At 39.7% G+C, this 18,204-nt stretch overlaps 1 protein-coding gene across 1 annotated transcript in view; it reads left to right on the top strand.

Moving 5' to 3' along the window:
- The first annotated feature begins 664 nt into the window (after positions 1-664).
- The window catches only part of RORB (RAR related orphan receptor B), a 50,832-nt gene continuing 33,292 nt past the window's right edge, over positions 665-18,204 (top strand). The window contains 4 exon segments of the mRNA XM_009479883.2: positions 665-739; positions 5,229-5,354; positions 9,907-10,048; positions 13,073-13,471. Coding sequence (XP_009478158.2) covers positions 665-739; positions 5,229-5,354; positions 9,907-10,048; positions 13,073-13,471 — 742 coding nt within the window.

Raw genomic sequence — 18,204 nt, 5'->3', positions numbered from 1 at the left:
AGAACTGCTGCTTCTGAGGAATTTGTATGTCTCTGCACGTGAGCTGTAGGACTAGCATATTTGGGAATCATCAGCCTTGCTGCACATGCAGAGAGGGCCCTGGGCAGAGTGGACCTGACATTCTTCATAGCTCTAACAAAGTCCAGGGTCCAGACTCATAGTCAGAGTTGTGTGTACCACTGTGCAAAAATGCTAATGTTTTATGAAAATGTTATTTTCCTGGGTGAATTCCATTATATCTGCTTACTCTAATGGCTCATTTGGGGTATGGCTGACAGCAAATGTATCTACAGACACATTAATTAACATTAGCTGGCATTAATTAGCTTGCTGAGATATTGCTAACTATGTAGCTCTCACTGCATGAGGTACAACAGAGGCTGGAAAACATAACTAGTATCCTCAGCTGTATATTTTCAAATTATTAAATACAAATGCAAAGCACCTGAAGTCTTGCTGTGACACCACAGAATATCTAATCCAGTGGCAAAGGGGATACCAAGATCTAGTTGGCAGCCTAACTTATAGTGGAAACTTCTATTGATGGTAACATACAAGGAAAAAAGCTTCTCTTACTCACAGAAGTTAGGATAAAAAAAGCAGAGTTGGCAACTAGATAAAAATGCTGAATATATTTAATTTGAAATCACTTAGGGATACAAACATGAAAGTGAACTGGGCCAATCTACTAGCATTTTTCAAAGAACTCCAGCTTAAGGATGATGGGAATTCTTGGAAGGTGAAGGAGCTGCTTTTTTGATATCAGTTCTCTGATTAGCCTTGATGTTTCCAAGTGCAATCCCTCCTGGATCAACAAATTAGAGAGAGGACTTCCTCTTCAAAGTTCATGTCCAGCATGCTTTAGTATCCTCTTTTGATCAAGAACTAAATATTGAAAGCTCTAGTCTTTTTTCCCCTTGGAACCAGGTCTGGGAGATTATAGTCCTGTCTCTCCTGAATGAAGTTCCTCAGATGTTAAACTGAGATTATATACAACGTGAGCTTTGCTTTTTTCTTGTTAGAGAACATATGCATGTGAGTGGCAGTCCTCACAAATACACAATGGACACATTAGCTGCCTTGTTGACTCTTATCTTTGTTTCAAGAAGAATTCAGCAAATTCTGTGTATCTCCTTCCAGATTTATTCCTAATTTCACCAATATAACAATTCTTGAAACCTGATTATTGGCCTGCTTTTAGGATAATAAAATTTGTGCCCGTGAGCAAATTCTTTTCTGGTTAAAAAAGAGAAAAAAAGCAGTTCAACATACTTTTTTATTCCTCTTGGGGCAGCATTTGAGAAAATGGCTAATGCTTGGTTTGAAGGTGGTTTTAAGTACATATTTGTTTTTATCCGAGTGTTCATTCCAAATGTGTGAGATTATTTTGTATTTGCTTCCTTAATAGAATTCCACCATTCTTCCTGTTGTCCCAAGAAAATGAATTAGGTTCCAGGTGGTAAACCCAGCATCTGTGGATGGTTATTACTAATCATGTAGAATTCATTCATTTCCATTGCAGCATTCTAATTTGTAGGGTGCCATATAAAACTAGAGGCAGTTCCCAGCCCCAAAGAATTTTAAACTTAAGTATAAAATAAGAGGTGAATACCACAGAGAGACAGGATGACCCTGTGGTACTCATGAGAGAAGGTACTGTTGGTGATAAGGAGCAACTACAATGCACCACAATGTTTGTATCCAAACATTATAAATGTTTTGTTAGACACCAGGGTGACGGTGGTTTTTCAGGCTTTTATCGACTGATAAGTCTCAAGACAGGATGAAAACTGAATGTGCTTGTTGAAAAATTGGACAAATGGACAGTTGAGACCTGTGTTATTGCTTGAAAAGAGGCAGGAGCCATTATTCTTATTCACATTGTTAAATTTGATGGATAAGAAGGCAAGTGGAAGGAGTTTAAAAGTGGAGATAAGTAGTTTTGCTCTTATATCCTTCCTCATGTTTACTACATTGGGAGAAAATAAGTTCTGTTCCTGTGCTGCTGCAAGTTATCATTGTGTCAACTCCACTATTATTAGTTCATTCCATTTTTGCCTCAATATTCAGGAAGTGGTACTGAATCAATGCATTTTATACTTGTAAGGAATTCAGAAGTGAGCTGCTTATTTTATAATAGCTGTAAAGAGAGGTAGGATATACAGGTCCCTAAATTGTTTGTTGGTCTAAAAGGAGAAGGGAAGAAGAAAAACAACAAAATTACAGGCAGCTGAACAAAGATACAATGTAAAAAAGGTGTAGTAGCCTCTGACAATCATTAAAACTGCAAAAGAAACCTGGTACACTAGGTGTTAATTACAGTAATTCAAGATGTTGCTGGGAATACAGTGGCTTCTTTTTCATCTGGCCTGTACATTTAAAGATTCAAGCTTTCTATTACAAATCCTTAAATTGTTCTCCTGTCTTATGAACAAAAAGAAATGCCTAGGAAACAGTAGCAGAGTCTACTTTTCCAAACTTCTTCAAATGCCTTCTGTGTCCTAGAGATGCTGCCTTTTCTGTGAGCTCTCTAAGGACCCATGGTAGCAATTTCCTAGACATCCTGTATTTACTAATTTATAGAATGGTTAGTTTTGAATAAGGGTTTGAATTAACTGTTGAGTTGTACATCTAAAGAATGTATTTCATATTAATTGAAACCCGGAGCCTTAGCATTTAGTGACCCGGTCCACAAATATTTACCATGAACGTAGTGCTTATAATTGCAAGTTATGCATGGAATTATTGATTGCTTACTGTAATGAGTACTGTACTAAATGCAATGAGTGTCGCAGGATCAATTCTGTCTCTGTTCCTATCACAGTTACAAACTGTACATGCAAGTCACATTAAAAGTAGCTTCATATAGTTTGGGGCAGGGGGTTCTCCCTTTGTCTTGTCTTTTTCTGAAGGTGTCTTCACATTCCCACTGTAGTTCCTGCCTCTGACATTGACATATGTCTTTGAGGCTTGTCAACATAAATCAGCATGTGGTCCCAGAGCTGAGCCTTGCTCCCTCCATGTGATCTCAAGCAGAGACCTGTGAGCAATTACTCAAACTAGTCTCTCAAACAGCAGTACCTGGAGGTGCATGTTTAAATGTTTTAATTACCTCAGTGGGTATAAGGCATAGGAATTTTTGAGCGGGATCAACCTGGCAAAATTGCCAAGGAACTACAGATGCTTTTCTGTAAGGAATTGCCTTCTCTTTTATGCAGCTATTATGCCAGGATGGCTAATGCATATTAATTTCTTGAGAAGGGAAAGAAACTACCACCACCTAGTTCATGAAAACAAAACAGGATACAGAAGCTAACCGAAAAATTGTGGATGACACAGGAATTTGTATTTCTAGATATGAACTTTCTTAAGTACAAAAGCAGGCAAGATTTTGGTTCTGGGTTATCTCCATCCAGAACATGTTAAGAACAAATTTCTATTTTCTGCAATAAAAATTAATTCTATTGATCCTGGATAAGGAGCAGTTTAAAAACTGGTTTGCTTGCCTAAGCTATGCCTAAAAATGCACTTGATCAGAGACAGCATCTCAGGAAAATGAGCTCACACTGGGGAACTAAAGTCTCTTTAGCCATCCATGAACATCTCTCTTCCCTGGTTCCTTTGGGACGTGGCATCCCAAGGGCATAGTTACCTGACTTTCCAGAAAGAGAGCCTGCTAGCATTCACCTTGCAGAGTTTACCTTGGGATGCCTCTACCCTAAGTAGGGGGCTAGGGGAGTAGGGGATGCAATGCACCTTTCAGTGGGAAGTGTGGTGGCTCCACCAGACGCAGTTATGAGTTGGTTGTTTAACCACATGGTGGTAGGAAGGCAACTCCTAGGAAACTCTTTGCTTCTGCTAAGAGTGATAAATGATAACCATAGGTAGAAATGGGGCAAAATCCAGACTATATCATTACATTGTCACAGCATCCACCGTACAAGCACGCTTAGTGCTTAGCTTACAATGTGCAGTCATTTTTAAGTACCTTTTTTTGCAGCATTTATAACCTTTTTAACTGCCCACAGGTTTGAAATGGGATGCTTTTCTTAGGATGAGCTTTTGGGCAATCATCTTGTTTCCCTGTCTCCCAATCCGTTTTGGAGTTGTGTATGTCCAGTTAAAGTACTAATGGTTAGCAATCCTTGTGCTCAAGGTAGCCATACTACACAAGCTCTCAGCTTTGCTACTCAAGCATTTGATGAGTGACTTGTGTTGCAGAGAATTGCTGTTGTTGTTGCCCTGGGAATGGAGGAAAGACATCTACCAGGAGTACTGATCCTTACCAAGTGTGATGTTATTTCCAAGTGGCAGAAGAATTGCAGAGAGGCATGCATCGCACACAGGAAAATAAATGAAAGGGAAAGAAAATAGGTTTTCTATTTCTTCTCAATGTATCTGACTAGAATAAAGGCACAATGCTTCCCTACATTTCAGAGTATGCACTCTTACAGCATTGTCAAAGGAAATACACACAGGATTCAAAGTAGTTGAGGGAAGCAAAAGAAAAAAATGCATGGAAGATAGCAAAATATGTTTTCCTTCTCTGAATTAAATAACAATTACATTTATAAACAGATCTGAAGCATATCTAGATTCAAACGTTTTCAGATAGTACCAGCCTCTCCCAGCACACAGCCACTGGCTACTTAAACTCAGCCTGTGGGCTTTGCCTGCCCATGACCTGGTGCTGAAACAAATAGCTTGAAGAGAAGGAGAGGTTAAGCAATCATTTGCAAGCCCATCTCTGCCAGTGGGATTGGTATCTTTGTGTGTCTTGAAGCTATAATCTGAAGGCTGTGAAAACTTCATCACCTCTACCGCTTTGAAAAATTCATCAAAATACACCATGTAATTCTACCTCAGCAAAACGAAAAGTCATAAATATTTGAAATGTGTGAGCAAGAACAATCTAGATGATTATTTAGGACCTCAATGACTGTCCCCCAATTTCCTCATAGCAATAATGATGATGAAATTAACAAGTAAAAAAAGGAGAATATGAGGGAAAACTTGCCAATCATGAGATACCTTACATTCTTGAAGAGTATTGTGGGGTGTGGTAGAAACTACAGAGTGTGAAGCAATTAAAATTTGCCAAATCAAAGCATTCAAAAACACACAGTACAATACAAAGCAGTTTTTTATTGTCAAGTGGGTGAACAGGTTATCTACTGTCTAGCTCTAGTTTTTAAGATCTTTATTTGAGAAACAAAGAAATTAAATAGAATTATGTACTCAAAATATTTGTCTTGTTTTCTTTTTCAGCGCAAATTGAAGTGATACCATGCAAAATTTGTGGTGATAAGTCCTCTGGAATACACTATGGAGTCATCACATGTGAAGGCTGCAAGGTATGAGATTTTTAATACAGCATAGTCATCAGCATTTGCATTAGCCGCAGGCATCTGTGTACAATAATACACTCTTACACGCTTTCAAGCAAGTGGTGCCAAAGGCTGTAAAGCCTGCTGATGATATAGATGCATTTCATGCCTAATTTTACTAGTTGCCTTCTTTTTCATCACATAGTCTTTAGAATTACCTCCTCGTTTGAAACATGAATTAATCGCATCTGATGCAGTATAAGTCCTGATAAAGAAGCTAGGAACTGTAAGTCACACCTGGTCTACCTTAAATCAGCTTGAAAGATGGATTTCTTATCTTGTTTCCTATACAATCCGTGTATCATTAGAAGTTGGTGTGGTATCTCAGTTCAACATCTTAACATCTACAGGTGTCAGTTTCGTCCTATTTTACCCCTTTTGTATTCTCTGCAGGTCAAATTGTAATCTCCAAAAGAAAATATTCCTCACATTATTAGTAGTGTAAAAGGACCCTTTGTCTTCTTCCTTGTAGGCTTCAGCACAGGGCAATTGTTGGGAATTGGAGGTTAAAAAAAAAAAAAAAAAAAAACCAAACAAACCTTCCATGCTGCTTAGTCATATTAACATATTATCCCAGGCATTAGTTCAAATAACACAAATCAGAACCCAAGCCAAGAGAAGAAAGGCTTCAGTTTTCGACTTTAAAAATGCTCTGTGTTTTTATTATCTAAGGAATTATATCATTACTCATGGAAAACCAGAATTTCATACTACATATTGGTATTTCAGCTTTGACTGTAAATGTGAAATTGCAAAGATGGAGAGGCAGCATCTCTGATTTCGTCTATGTAGAAACATACAAACTGGTACTTTTGAAAGTGGGGTGCATATTTGTAGAGTGAAATAGCAAGTCTGTATTTACTTAATACTTCACAAAATTTTAGAACATCTGAAATATCTGAAAATTTGGGTGCACCCATTCCCAAAAGAAAGATTTTAATGCCAACACATTGAGAAGCAATATAGCTTCAAAGATCAGATTTCTTTCAGAAACATTAACAACTGTAAACGGAACAACCTGCAGTCTGTCACTGACTTATGGTGACACTGGACTAGAAGTAAGCATTTTATTATGAAGACCATGTGAAACAGGATTAGATTAATTGATCTGATACTTCAACATTGGCACAAAAGCTACAGAGAAAAACACTTTAAGCAGAAAAACAGTGTCTTCTCCTGGTACTCAGCACCCACAGAGCAGTTAGGGGTAGAGTCTCCCGTAGCTGTGATTAGGGTTAATTCTGGCCCTTGAGTGTGCCTCAAGAGGAGATGATACCCCTCAGTTCTGTGTGTAGACTGCTTATTGAGATAAAGAGCTTCTCTGCCTCTTAGGACAATTTTAAAACTATTGTTTTTGTGCCAGTTTTGCAGTATCAGATCAATTAGTCTAATCTCTTTTTCTGAGCCTGTTGTGAAAAAAGATGTCAGTTTTCACATCAGGTCCAATGGGAGGCATCTCAGTCTGTCAGAGATCTCTTTTAAGGTAAGCGCTGTCTTGGGCAGTGCAACCCTGCTCTTCGTTGCCCAGCAATTAAGTAACTATTTGCTCAGCCCGCATATTAATAACTTGTCATTTCTGGCTCCTTTTGTCTAAATGCATTAGAAACCTGAATTAATTAAGAGGGAGACCATGTGTGGAAGAAAGAGGGGAGAACCGCTCCACAAGCATGCACACACATTGAGCCAGGCATCAGACAGCCGCAGCGATTCAGGACACAACATCCGAGGATCGTACTGCCAGTGGCGGTGCTACAAACTTCAAGGGACAGGAAATCCTTTAACTCTGCGTCCCTACATTAGCTGTGCCACTGCAAATGCACAACATAAGTGCTTAAGGGGCATCATAAATATTACTGCTGTCTCGTGTGCACTCCTTCACATGCTGAATAATGTGCTGGGCCCATCGAAGAAAATGGTGACTGCCACTGTCATCACTGAAGGGTGAAACCTGAAGACAAGTTTCCATCCCATGTCTCTGTGGCTCTTCTTTTGCTGAGAAGCCTTTTATCATCTCTCCTGCCTACCCCCAGAGCAAAGTATTTGCTACCCTTCTTTTGTCATGATTTAGACAGTTCACATGACCATTTCCCTTCTCAGACTGACTGTCGATGATGGATACAGTGACTTGTTCAGGATGCAGAAAGACTTGTTGTCAGTGTTGGGAATATTGGGAAACCTGCCTTTAAGTCTGCAGCTCCTCAATAGTGAACTGCATCCTCCTTCCCTCAAATGGAATTATTCTCAGTAAATATAGCCAATATTATATATAAATTCCCCTAAAAATTAAATGAAAGGATTGTCTGTACTTTGTAAGACAACATTTAGATCTTATGTAGGAGAGAGTACAAAGTCTCCTCAGAAAAGTAAATTACCTGCTGTAGATTAATTTTATTATGTATCCCTTAATTTTTTCCTAAGAGGGGCAAAGAAAGAACAAACAAATTCTTCTGACATGAAATCAACCTTAATGGGAAAAAACAGCACTACAGAATAAGGCACAGTCAATGCTAGATGGTTGTGTAGGTTTTTTAAACGTTACTTAATTAATTTGTTCTCTCAAATCCATATCCACATAGGAGCTGCTAAAAACTAAACCTTTAAACTAGAAAATCCTTTGCATGTCAAAAACAAAACTAGCTGTGAAGTTCAGCAAATAGAGTAGAAATATCTGCAATTAGTGTCCATTTAGCCTTAAATTAAACTCATGTCCACAGTTTCAGGTAAGTTTTGGTCAGCCAGGACCAGGTAAGTCCCCACCACATATGAGAGTTCCCCTAATGGACATCCTTGTTCTCAAAAGTGCAAATCATAGAACTTAATTTAGTTTTTATATATACATATATACAGTGTGGTGCTAATAATGCCAAAGTCCCAGGTTCAATCCCTGCTCACTGCAGGGGGGTTGGGCTAGATGATCTCTCAAGGTCCCTTCCAACCCAAAGCATTCTATGATTCTATGATTGAGATATATATATATATATATATAAAACCACTGATAAAACCAGCATGGGCCAGATGAAGCGAGTCTCTTTATGCTCGACCTCAGGAGCTAGCCCTGCCGGTGTCCTTGGTGGGACACCGTGCCTGTCACCCGTTGTTACTGACACCCCACACCATCCTCATTGGGTTTACCAGGACTTGAGTGAGAATTCAGGCACTACTGTAGCAAGCGATTTGAGCCCTATGACACTGTCACCTTGTTGCTTCCCCACTCTCATTCCCCCAAAACACATGGCTGCCACGATTTCCATTGCTCAGTATTACTGTCTGTCAACCTGTGCGGATATAACACTGGTTTTGCCTGATAAACAAAGGCAGCTCTTGCTTTCTGGCTCCATTCAGAGCTGTTTGCAAACCAGCCCAGAAAGGCACAACCACTTTGGCATCACTTCTGGTGACTAGTGTAACTGCAGTAATGATGTTTTCTGCCCTTTTTCTCCTCATGACTTCCTGCAGTGGCTAGGCTGTCCTTCAGCTCTCCCACCACACAACCCTGCAGCTGCCCACGTCTAAAATGCCAAAGTGACCAAGGAACTTCTCATCTTTCTCTTTCTCTGGATTTGCTGTTCCTCCTGTCCTTTATTTTACAGGAAAGAAAAGAACATCATAAAATGCTTCTTCACTCTCTCTTTCTCTCTCTAATCCTCACCCCCTGGTTTCATTCCCTTTGTCACCTCTGCCATTTCATGTCACTTCTACCATAACGGTACCTCTCAGTGTCGTTTATAGCAGCTGGGAGCTCATAAGGCCGTAGGTATGGCTTAATACTCTCCTTCTAGCTCTCTGATCTTTAGCCAAATGGCCCACAACTGGCCACAAAAACCTTCCAGGAGATAGAATAACTACACATTTTTACATAGATAAAAAAGATAATGGTATATTGCATTGAAATGGAAAATGTCATTACTTTCTCATGGTAGTGTCTAAAGGTGTTGCTTTCTCCTTTGTGTGTTGGCTTTACTTGATACAGTCATTAAATCCTAGTGCTTTTGTGATGCTTGAATTTGAATTACTTTTCACTCCTGAAGTGTATGGTCCCTCCAGATCAGATCAACATTTGCCAGGTTAAATTGAATGGCAGACTTCAGATTCTAATGCTATGCATAGCCAGTGCTGGTTATTACCAGGCTTTTTCATTAAAGGAAGAAGACAGTCAGAACAACTACTTTTAGGTCATCTGTTTACAAATGCTGACAGGCTTTTCCTCTACTAGGAACAAGCATTAGATGATACATGGTCGTTATTGCACAATAGGAATGCATTCTGTAACATTATTGTCTGCATTTTAACAAAGTAGAATTACACTCTTTACAGAATAAATCACAGTTCTCATTATTATAAGTAAATGTTCTGTAGTTTCACTATACAAGGCCAACACATGTGCAAAGCCATAGCATAAGTAGCATTGCACTAAATAAGAGTTTATTGTAGTTGTTTACATGGTTCTCTGTGTGTGTCTGTGTGCATGCACATATATGCACATGGTAATATTCTGTCTTTCTTGCTCTCTTGCCCCTAGGGATTCTTTCGGAGGAGTCAGCAGAACAATGCCTCCTACTCCTGCCCAAGGCAGAGAAACTGTTTAATTGACAGAACCAACAGAAATCGTTGCCAACACTGCCGACTGCAGAAATGTCTTGCCCTGGGAATGTCTCGAGATGGTAAGGAGTCAGATTCCTGCTTCACACCTAAACCCTTTGAAACTCTTCTTCACTGCTGACTTACTTAAACTCCCTGTAGATTTCTGGAAAAAAGAAAGAGGAGAAGCTCGTTGCTTTGTAATGCATGCACTGTGAGACACTTTGCCATTCAGGTAACAAAAGAGGCTATTTTCATGGGGAGGATGGGGAAATGACAAAATGGAGAGCAGTATTAGTTTGGAACAGAAAGAGTCAGAAGCAAAATGTGTTGTTCTGATAAAAAGCACAAAAAGGTCACCTCTGGAGAGGCAGATTTATATTCAAGTTTAACCTCTTATATTAAACATTAACATTTATCTTAACATTAAATATTGATGTGTGAAATCATCCCTTTCCTTGAGATCTCCAAAGGTCTGTGACAGTAAACAGGCAGTTAAGAAGAAATTTACACCTTGATAGCATTAGGGGTTTCTGTTTGTTTTATTCAGAGCACTTGACCAAATATTTTGCACTGCTAAAAAATCATTTCTTTTACCTGTGCATTGCTCCCTGTCTGTGTCTGGGTCTATAGAAGAAACATTTCATAGTTTAGTGTCCATAGAAAATGGACACTACACCAGAGGAAAGCTCCACAGTGTATCTGATGGCTGTATGCTTTGGTCCTTGCAGTGCTCCGTTCCACCTTCCAAGCTGTGGTGTGATGAGCCATGATCGGCAGGCTGAGAACGTGCACCACACCACAGCTGCGGGCAGTGGGAGGCTTGGGCCAGGCTGCCCACAGCTGACCCACTCCACTCACCTCAGCTCGTGCAGAGCATTTCCAGCTCACAGACACATTTTAAATAGTCAGGAAGTATAAGAAGAAATTGTGCTGGTTTTGAAGGCAGGTTATATTAATTTCGATTGCCTGGCAGCAGTTTTCTGTCTTAGAAAGTTTACACAAAATGTGTCATTTGAAATTAACAGACATTGATGTAGAAGTTACTTAAAGAGCTATTTCTTTAGATGGTCCACAGATTATAAATTTGTTTTAAATTTGGACTGTAATAGGTCTTTTCCCACCTAAATGAAACAACTTGCTGATCAGTCTGGGAGGGGCCTTTCAGTCTAGCCTTTAATCCGTGAACTCTTTTTAGTCCTAGCATGCAGCTTACTTGATGCCTTAGCTCCCAAATCTTCACGGAGGAGATTAAAGTAGTAACATTTCAGTAATTTAACAGCACATGCTTTCCTCCTAAAAGTAATATCTTCCAATTATTTGAGGTATCACAGGAGCATTTTAATGTGACCAACAGCACTGTCTTCCCAACCTGTAATTCAGGGACCACTGCATACAGACAAAGGGATTGATTCTTCTGGCAACATCGCTTTCTTCTCTCATTGTTTATGTAAGGATGTTTATACTTAACGATATTAAGAGCTCTTGCAAGTTTAAAATAGGCTGTATGGATTTTTTTAACTGAGAAATTGAATGTGATTTTTACCTCTCAGCCATGTAACAGATTCATTTTTATCATGCGGAGGCAGGATGCTAATTGACAGCAGCTGGAGAACCCAATTAATGAATATATAATGAGAATAAACAGTGGGTGTTTGTTTTTATTACTGAGGCTCTAAATTTGAAGAAAATACACAGTTACATTTTCCAAAATACTGTCATTGTATATTGTCCATAAGGGTGTGCAGTGCACCGTGGAATGATTCCAGGGGCAGGCTCTGTTCATGTGAGGTAGCTTACAGCCTGTGTGAAGGGCTACAAGTAAGCTGAGGTTGGCAACAAGAAAAAAAAATCTTAGTGTAAAAAAGTGAAAATAAATTGAAAAGGCTGCCATCTCCCTGGTATTCTGGCACTGCCTTTTCATATTACACTCTTCCTTTTCTGTTCTTTTTCCTGACTGAAGATTTTCACATTCATCCACATGTGTAGGCTCAGAATCTTCTGGAGGGCTATAGCTGAACTACGGGGTAGCTAAAATGAGAGCCAAGCCCGTGTGCTAATAAGTGTGATGATTCTGAATTGAACCAAATTACAGATGGACTGAAAATACTCAGCATTGGAAAATACACCTCATAATACATAGAAATTAGTATTTCCAGAGCAATGTCCTCTTATCTGTGCTCTGATAAATTCTGCTGAACGTATCCCTCATTTGTTTTAGAGCACAATTAACAATTACCTCTGCTCTGAGATCCCAAGATCTAGCCCACTGGAAAGCCAGAATTTATGGAGAGATGGGGGGAAGATAATCAGCTATGATCCACTGTATATGAAGGCTGTGGATTTACTCCTCTTAGTTCTACCACACTCAGCCTGTCATTTTTGAAAGTTTCAATCTCAGCGTAATGAACCCTGTTCCTGGGGAGAGTGGTTTGCACTCTGATGTTTTTCTCCCTTTCTCATCAGAAGGAATGCATGGATTTGTGCATGGAGATTATGTAAATTGATTGTGTAAATCCCTGAGACTTTCCTCTGTGGAAAAGATGACATTCATTTGTGCTGTTTACTTTTGTATCTGTTATTTTCCTCTAGGTTCTAACTCTAACCTGTAAGATTTTTTTTAAAAAGTGTGAAGATAACACCCCATTGAAAGGATGCGATAATAGGGCTTTAGGGCTTGTTTTCATCCAGAGTACTAATCCTGTTAGTGCACTGTTTAAAGGTTTGTGAAAAGTTGGTAAATCACATGGGATATGAATCTACAGACTACGTTTCATACAGCTCTGGGTTGTTGTTCGGTGAACACAGAGATATAAAAGGATGCATGGTCTTTTTAACATTCACAGTGTGAAGTGAGTTGCTTGACTGAGGCCCTCCTGTCAAATAGGAGTCATTGTCACCACCTTGTAAATCCAAACACATAATACTTTTTCCTTTGTGAGACGCATATGGTGTAAAGCTTTGCATCCTCTCTCATTTCCACAGAAAAAGACAAGTTTCCACAGCAAAAGTAATGCTGAAAGTAAATATCAAAAGAGTGGTGGGGTTTAGGGGAATCAAGAAAAAATGAAAGACTACAATGGTTTGCACTGTGCTTTGCTTTTCAGCTGTGAAGTTTGGAAGAATGTCCAAAAAGCAGAGGGATAGCTTGTATGCTGAAGTGCAGAAGCACCAGCAGCGACTGCAGGAACAGCGGCAGCAGCAGAGCGGCGAGGCAGAAGCCCTTGCCAGGGTTTACAGCAACAGCATCAGCAACGGCTTGAACAACCTGAATAACGAAACTGGCAGCACCTACTCAAATGGGCACGTCATCGACCTGCCGAAGTCTGAGGGTTATTATGTGGATTCTGCCCAGCCTTCCCCAGACCAGTCTGGGTTAGACATGACTGGAATCAAACAGATAAAGCAGGAACCTATCTACGACCTCACTTCTGTACCAAACTTGTTTACCTATAGCTCTTTCAACAATGGGCAATTAGCTCCGGGGATATCCATGACTGAAATAGGTAAGGAAAATTCTTATTCCTCTGGTGTAATGTGTATATATAAATTCTCTTTATTAAAACATTATATAGGCATTCCATGCACAGATACAAATAATTACATGTTCACACATGTGCATATATGCACACGCATACAGGGACTAAAGGAAAGAAAATCAGTCTGGCAGTAATTGACACAATATCAAGGCAGTTCTGTTTTTACCAAAACCTGCAAATTATGCAGTTTCCTAAACTCAGCAGTTCATGTTCTGTTTATGAAATAGGAGAACCAAAGCAGGTGATGAATCAATCAGAACCAAGTGATAATTAGTAGCAGGGAGCTTGTTTCAAATGAGCTCATTACTAGCAGGGTTAAATGATCTCTTCAGCCAGCCATCCGTATTCTTGTCAACACCTGAATCCCCATGGCAGCTAATTCTAGGGTATTTATTGTCACAAAGAACCAACTCGCTACTTCTGGTGTGTGGATGTATATGCAGAGCAAGATCCACGAATTCATGAGGTACACAAACTCTGAATACAGTTGCATGGATACCCCTGTTCCTCTGCTTGAATGCCTTGGAGAACCTGTCCCTTGATTTCTTCTTTGAAAAGTAGCAAAGAGACCTCTCTGTGAGATGATATGGTTTGAAAGGCAATGGCTAATGGTGATTCTTCTCTAAGGAGTATTTCTGTTCATCTAATGCCTCTAGTCATATGTCTCCAACACAACTGGAAGTACTACTCCTATTATAAAGAAATAACATGAAAGAAGATTGGCATCCTAATTAGGTACTTCCCACCTCAACAGGTGAAGTATGCTGAGTCAGTTGTGGTTGAGAATATAATCAAAGGGTAACACTTTGTTAATGAAATTTAATTAAAAAGAAAGAAGGAGGAATAAAAAAAAAGATGGTATTCAAGAGCACCCATAACAAATGAATTAATGTCACATCATAAAAAACCTCCATAGTTCTGGCCTGGCCTTGCTGCTTCATGGATGTACACTGAGATGTATAAATGCATGTGTGTACTCAGATGTACTGAAGGCTCTGGAGATGTGACGTGCAGTTGATATATATTGCAGAAAGGGTATATGTGGTAGTTACTGTCTGATAAAAAAATAAAGGTGCAGATAGAATCTGCAGCATGTTTTCTACACATGGAGGCTCAAGTGCAGGAAGCTGTGTAACAAACTGTATGCTTTAGTTGCTAATTGCGCAGGGGAAAGTTATGCTACTCTGCCACTCTGTTTAGTGGGACATGTTTTGTTATCACTTTTGGCCTAGGCTGCTGTCCACTGAAGTCCTACACCCACAGCATAGCAGTACAGAGGATTAGTGAGGAACATCTGCTCTAACTTCCCTCTCAGCTCCTGTGGCCATATCAATATTACTTACATGTGACTTATGCAAACCTCAGTCCTGTAACAGTGGTTCGCAGTACTCCAAACCAGCTGAGAGACAATTTAAACAGTAATAAGAGTTGTTTCACTGCAGCACCCTGTACCAAAGGGAAATGTTCCCAGAAATACTCAGAGGAGGGACCAGAAATATGACAATTCTGACAGTCCATAAATTAGGGTATGTGTTCAGTTACAGAAGGGAGCCCAAAGAGAGAATATGGCCACGGGACTATATCCTTAGTGGCTAAAGGATCCCACTGAAGTCAAGGGGATCTTTTGACTCACGGAGCTTTAGAGAACCATTTAACTTTTATCTCTTGCAGGATCGCTTAGAATTAATGCATCATTCTTAAATTTTCACCCATTTTTTTCTCTCCTAGCCCTAAACCAGCCAGCCCTAAACCCACCTCACATTTCCCAGTCTTTCATCCTCTCTGTCATCTGGCCAGTGTTCCTCTTCTGGAGCACACAAAGTGGGGAAAACCCCAGAGTGCAGGGAGCAGGACATAGCAAAGGGCCTGTTTCTGAGCTGACAGCAAAATTCAGGTGTTAGGATTTACCTCTCTTCCTTTTGAAATTGGAACTGGGACTCCTAAATTGCTAGGATTTTACCCAAGTACTCCTGTGTGTTATTTGTGCACCTACAGCAGAGAGGTAAGGGTGTTAGTGAGAGATAATATAATATCAGTAGTAGATCAGATGACACAGACGAAAAGATGGAAGAGATGTACCATAAAATATTGGGAGTAGTGCACAAGCAAATTATATTTTCAGTGTTTAAAAACAGACAGAAAGTGCATCTTAATGTTGCAGTGGATTGTTGGACCATCTGTAAAGCTGTAGTCTTGCAGTCAAAGCAGGAAAACTCTAAGCACCGGGATGCATTGATTTCATATTACAGTGTGCTTAAATTTCATGGCAGCATTGTATCTTACTCACTCCAGTGAGATACAGGAATAAGCTCAACCCATGTTAAATAGAAGTTACTGCCTCAACTGTTAGATGAAATCATAGGGAGTATATAGGAGATGGAAAAGCTATACTGCATCGATCCTCGTGCCTGATAGAAATTTCTTCTTGCTACCTTTTCTAGTGATATACTGAACTGTTGCTTTAAGTATCCCAGATCATGTTAGTTCTTTTCCTCACTGAAGACTTTCTACCAGATTCCAATTTCCAGTCTTAGTTTTCTTCTGGTCTTTATATTCTTCAAACACATGTATTTTTTTAAGCACAACCTCACTTGCCACTTGCCTGATCTTGAGCGCAACCCTCTTAATTTTTTCCTCATAAATAAATGTGTGATACTTCTTCTATCCTTGAGCTCCTAAAAGTTGCTGTAAACTCTCCAAGGGACAGACTTCTTCACAGGCAGCCCAGAATCAAAGTAGTCTTTGCAGCTTCTGCATCACATGCCAACCAATATCCAGTTCACTTATTCCTTCAGTGTTATTGCTTTGCTTATTTCTCACTCAATTCTCTCCTGTATAGGGCAGTTTTTATTAAGATACTTCTGACTGCACATTTCCAAGTTTGAATCTCATTTTCTCTTTCTTATTTTTCTATCTTTTTTCAATCCTGTTATATTATGTCTCAGTCCTCATTGATGCTCTGTGACTTCTTTCAGTTTAGAATTATCTCTTCATTTAATTAGCATGCTGGGAACCCTCTCTTTCAGATTATTAATGAAAATGTTAAATGCTTGTAAAACAAGTTCTAACAACAGTCCCTCCTGCACCTGACTAAACAACTTGCTGCAATTGCATAAATTACTTTAGTATTCACTTTTTGCTTGCTATGCAACAGTAAGATTCTCTGAAAAATCAAATAACAAGTCTTCATTTCCCTGTCAGTTTGATTCAGTTATAACAACAATATTTTCTAAGGTACTCTATGATGTAATTTACGCACCATTTACATTCTTTTCTTCACATGTCAATTTTCTAATTCCTCCAAAAAGCAATCCAAATGGTCAGGCCTACTTCTATCATTAACAGTTCTATGTTTTAATTTGAATGTGAAAGTGCTCTTTTTCCCAGCATACCTTCATCTATAGTAGACTTTGTCATGGAAATGGAAATTGTTCAACTTAACAGTTTTGCAATTCAAAATTTTTACACAACAAATGTTTCAACACATAGTATTAGAATGGCACGGCAAGCAAAATACCGCTTATCCTGCATTGCATGCTTACTAGTATCTCTAAATACTGTACCAGAAAATAGGTGTAGGAGAAAGAGTTGCTGACAAATTAAAGTTGTACAGGTCTTCTTCACATGTATTTAGTACTAGTACGTTCCTCCAAACCAGTTTAATAGTCCAAGGTACAACTGCACATTATCTGATATCCATGAGAAGCAGGATTGGTAGTGTCTCCTATGGAAGAGAGGGCTAAGTATAAGGAAGAGCAGTTTCAGACACAAACACAAATTTCTCTTGTAACTGCGAGAGCTTACGATGGAGAAAAGTTGGATAAAATCAGGTAGTTCCCCTGATTGGGCAGAACTGTGCCTTAGGCTCAGCCCTGGTCAGTATTCCTGTTCCTGTTACAAAAAGAAACTCAAAGCCTAAAGAAATCAGTCCAAAGCTTGTAAATAAACACACAGGAGCAGAACCTCAGCTTGGCATCAGCTGCATTTCCAGGCCAGCTACTTTTTCTTTTAAGGGAAGTATTTTCATCCTTAACTCAAGGCATCTTATTGGATGCTTGATCTGGATTTGTAGCCAAGGGGGCAGAGCAAAAGTAGGTCATATGCAGCAACCAGATGAGTTGGGCAGGCTCTTTCTCTACCTGCCCTACTGTCCACAAGTGGCATGACCCAGGTGTGTCCTGCCAGTCAGCGATGCTGCCGGCACAGGAGGCACCCATGGCCTGAGGGTGCATGCTGCCAGGGATCCCATGGCACAGTCCTGTTTCTCCCTGACCAGGGTGCCATCTGCACATCTGGGAAGACAGAAATTCCTCATGCAGCAGTGGGAGCTCAAACTGTGGGGTGAAATCTGCTCATGGTATAGAAAATGAGAATTTGGTCATTTGCAGAACAGCTTTCTCCTCACAGAGAGTCACAGAGGTCAGCTGGTGCGTGGGAAATCCTAAAGGGAGAAGGGAGCTCCATTTCCTGGCCCTAGTAGCCCCACAGAGGGATGGCAACGCTTACTCCCAAGTGTGACTTTAAATTAGCAGGTATTAAAGGATTATTTTTAGACTTGGTCAAATTAAAGACCATCTTGTTTAAATATATGTGCATAATATTATCTGTCACTGAGCTGAGCATTGCATTTTCCTCACAAAATATGCAGCTCAGATCTTGGTTTGTAAAAGTTAATGGAAAGGTTTCCCTGCCTTGACTGC

The sequence above is a fragment of the Pelecanus crispus genome, chromosome Z (assembly GCF_030463565.1).
Source record: "Pelecanus crispus isolate bPelCri1 chromosome Z, bPelCri1.pri, whole genome shotgun sequence".
Lineage (NCBI taxonomy): Eukaryota > Metazoa > Chordata > Aves > Pelecaniformes > Pelecanidae > Pelecanus > Pelecanus crispus.
Note: the sequence above shows the minus strand (reverse complement) of the source record. Positions and strands in the feature narration are given on the sequence as shown.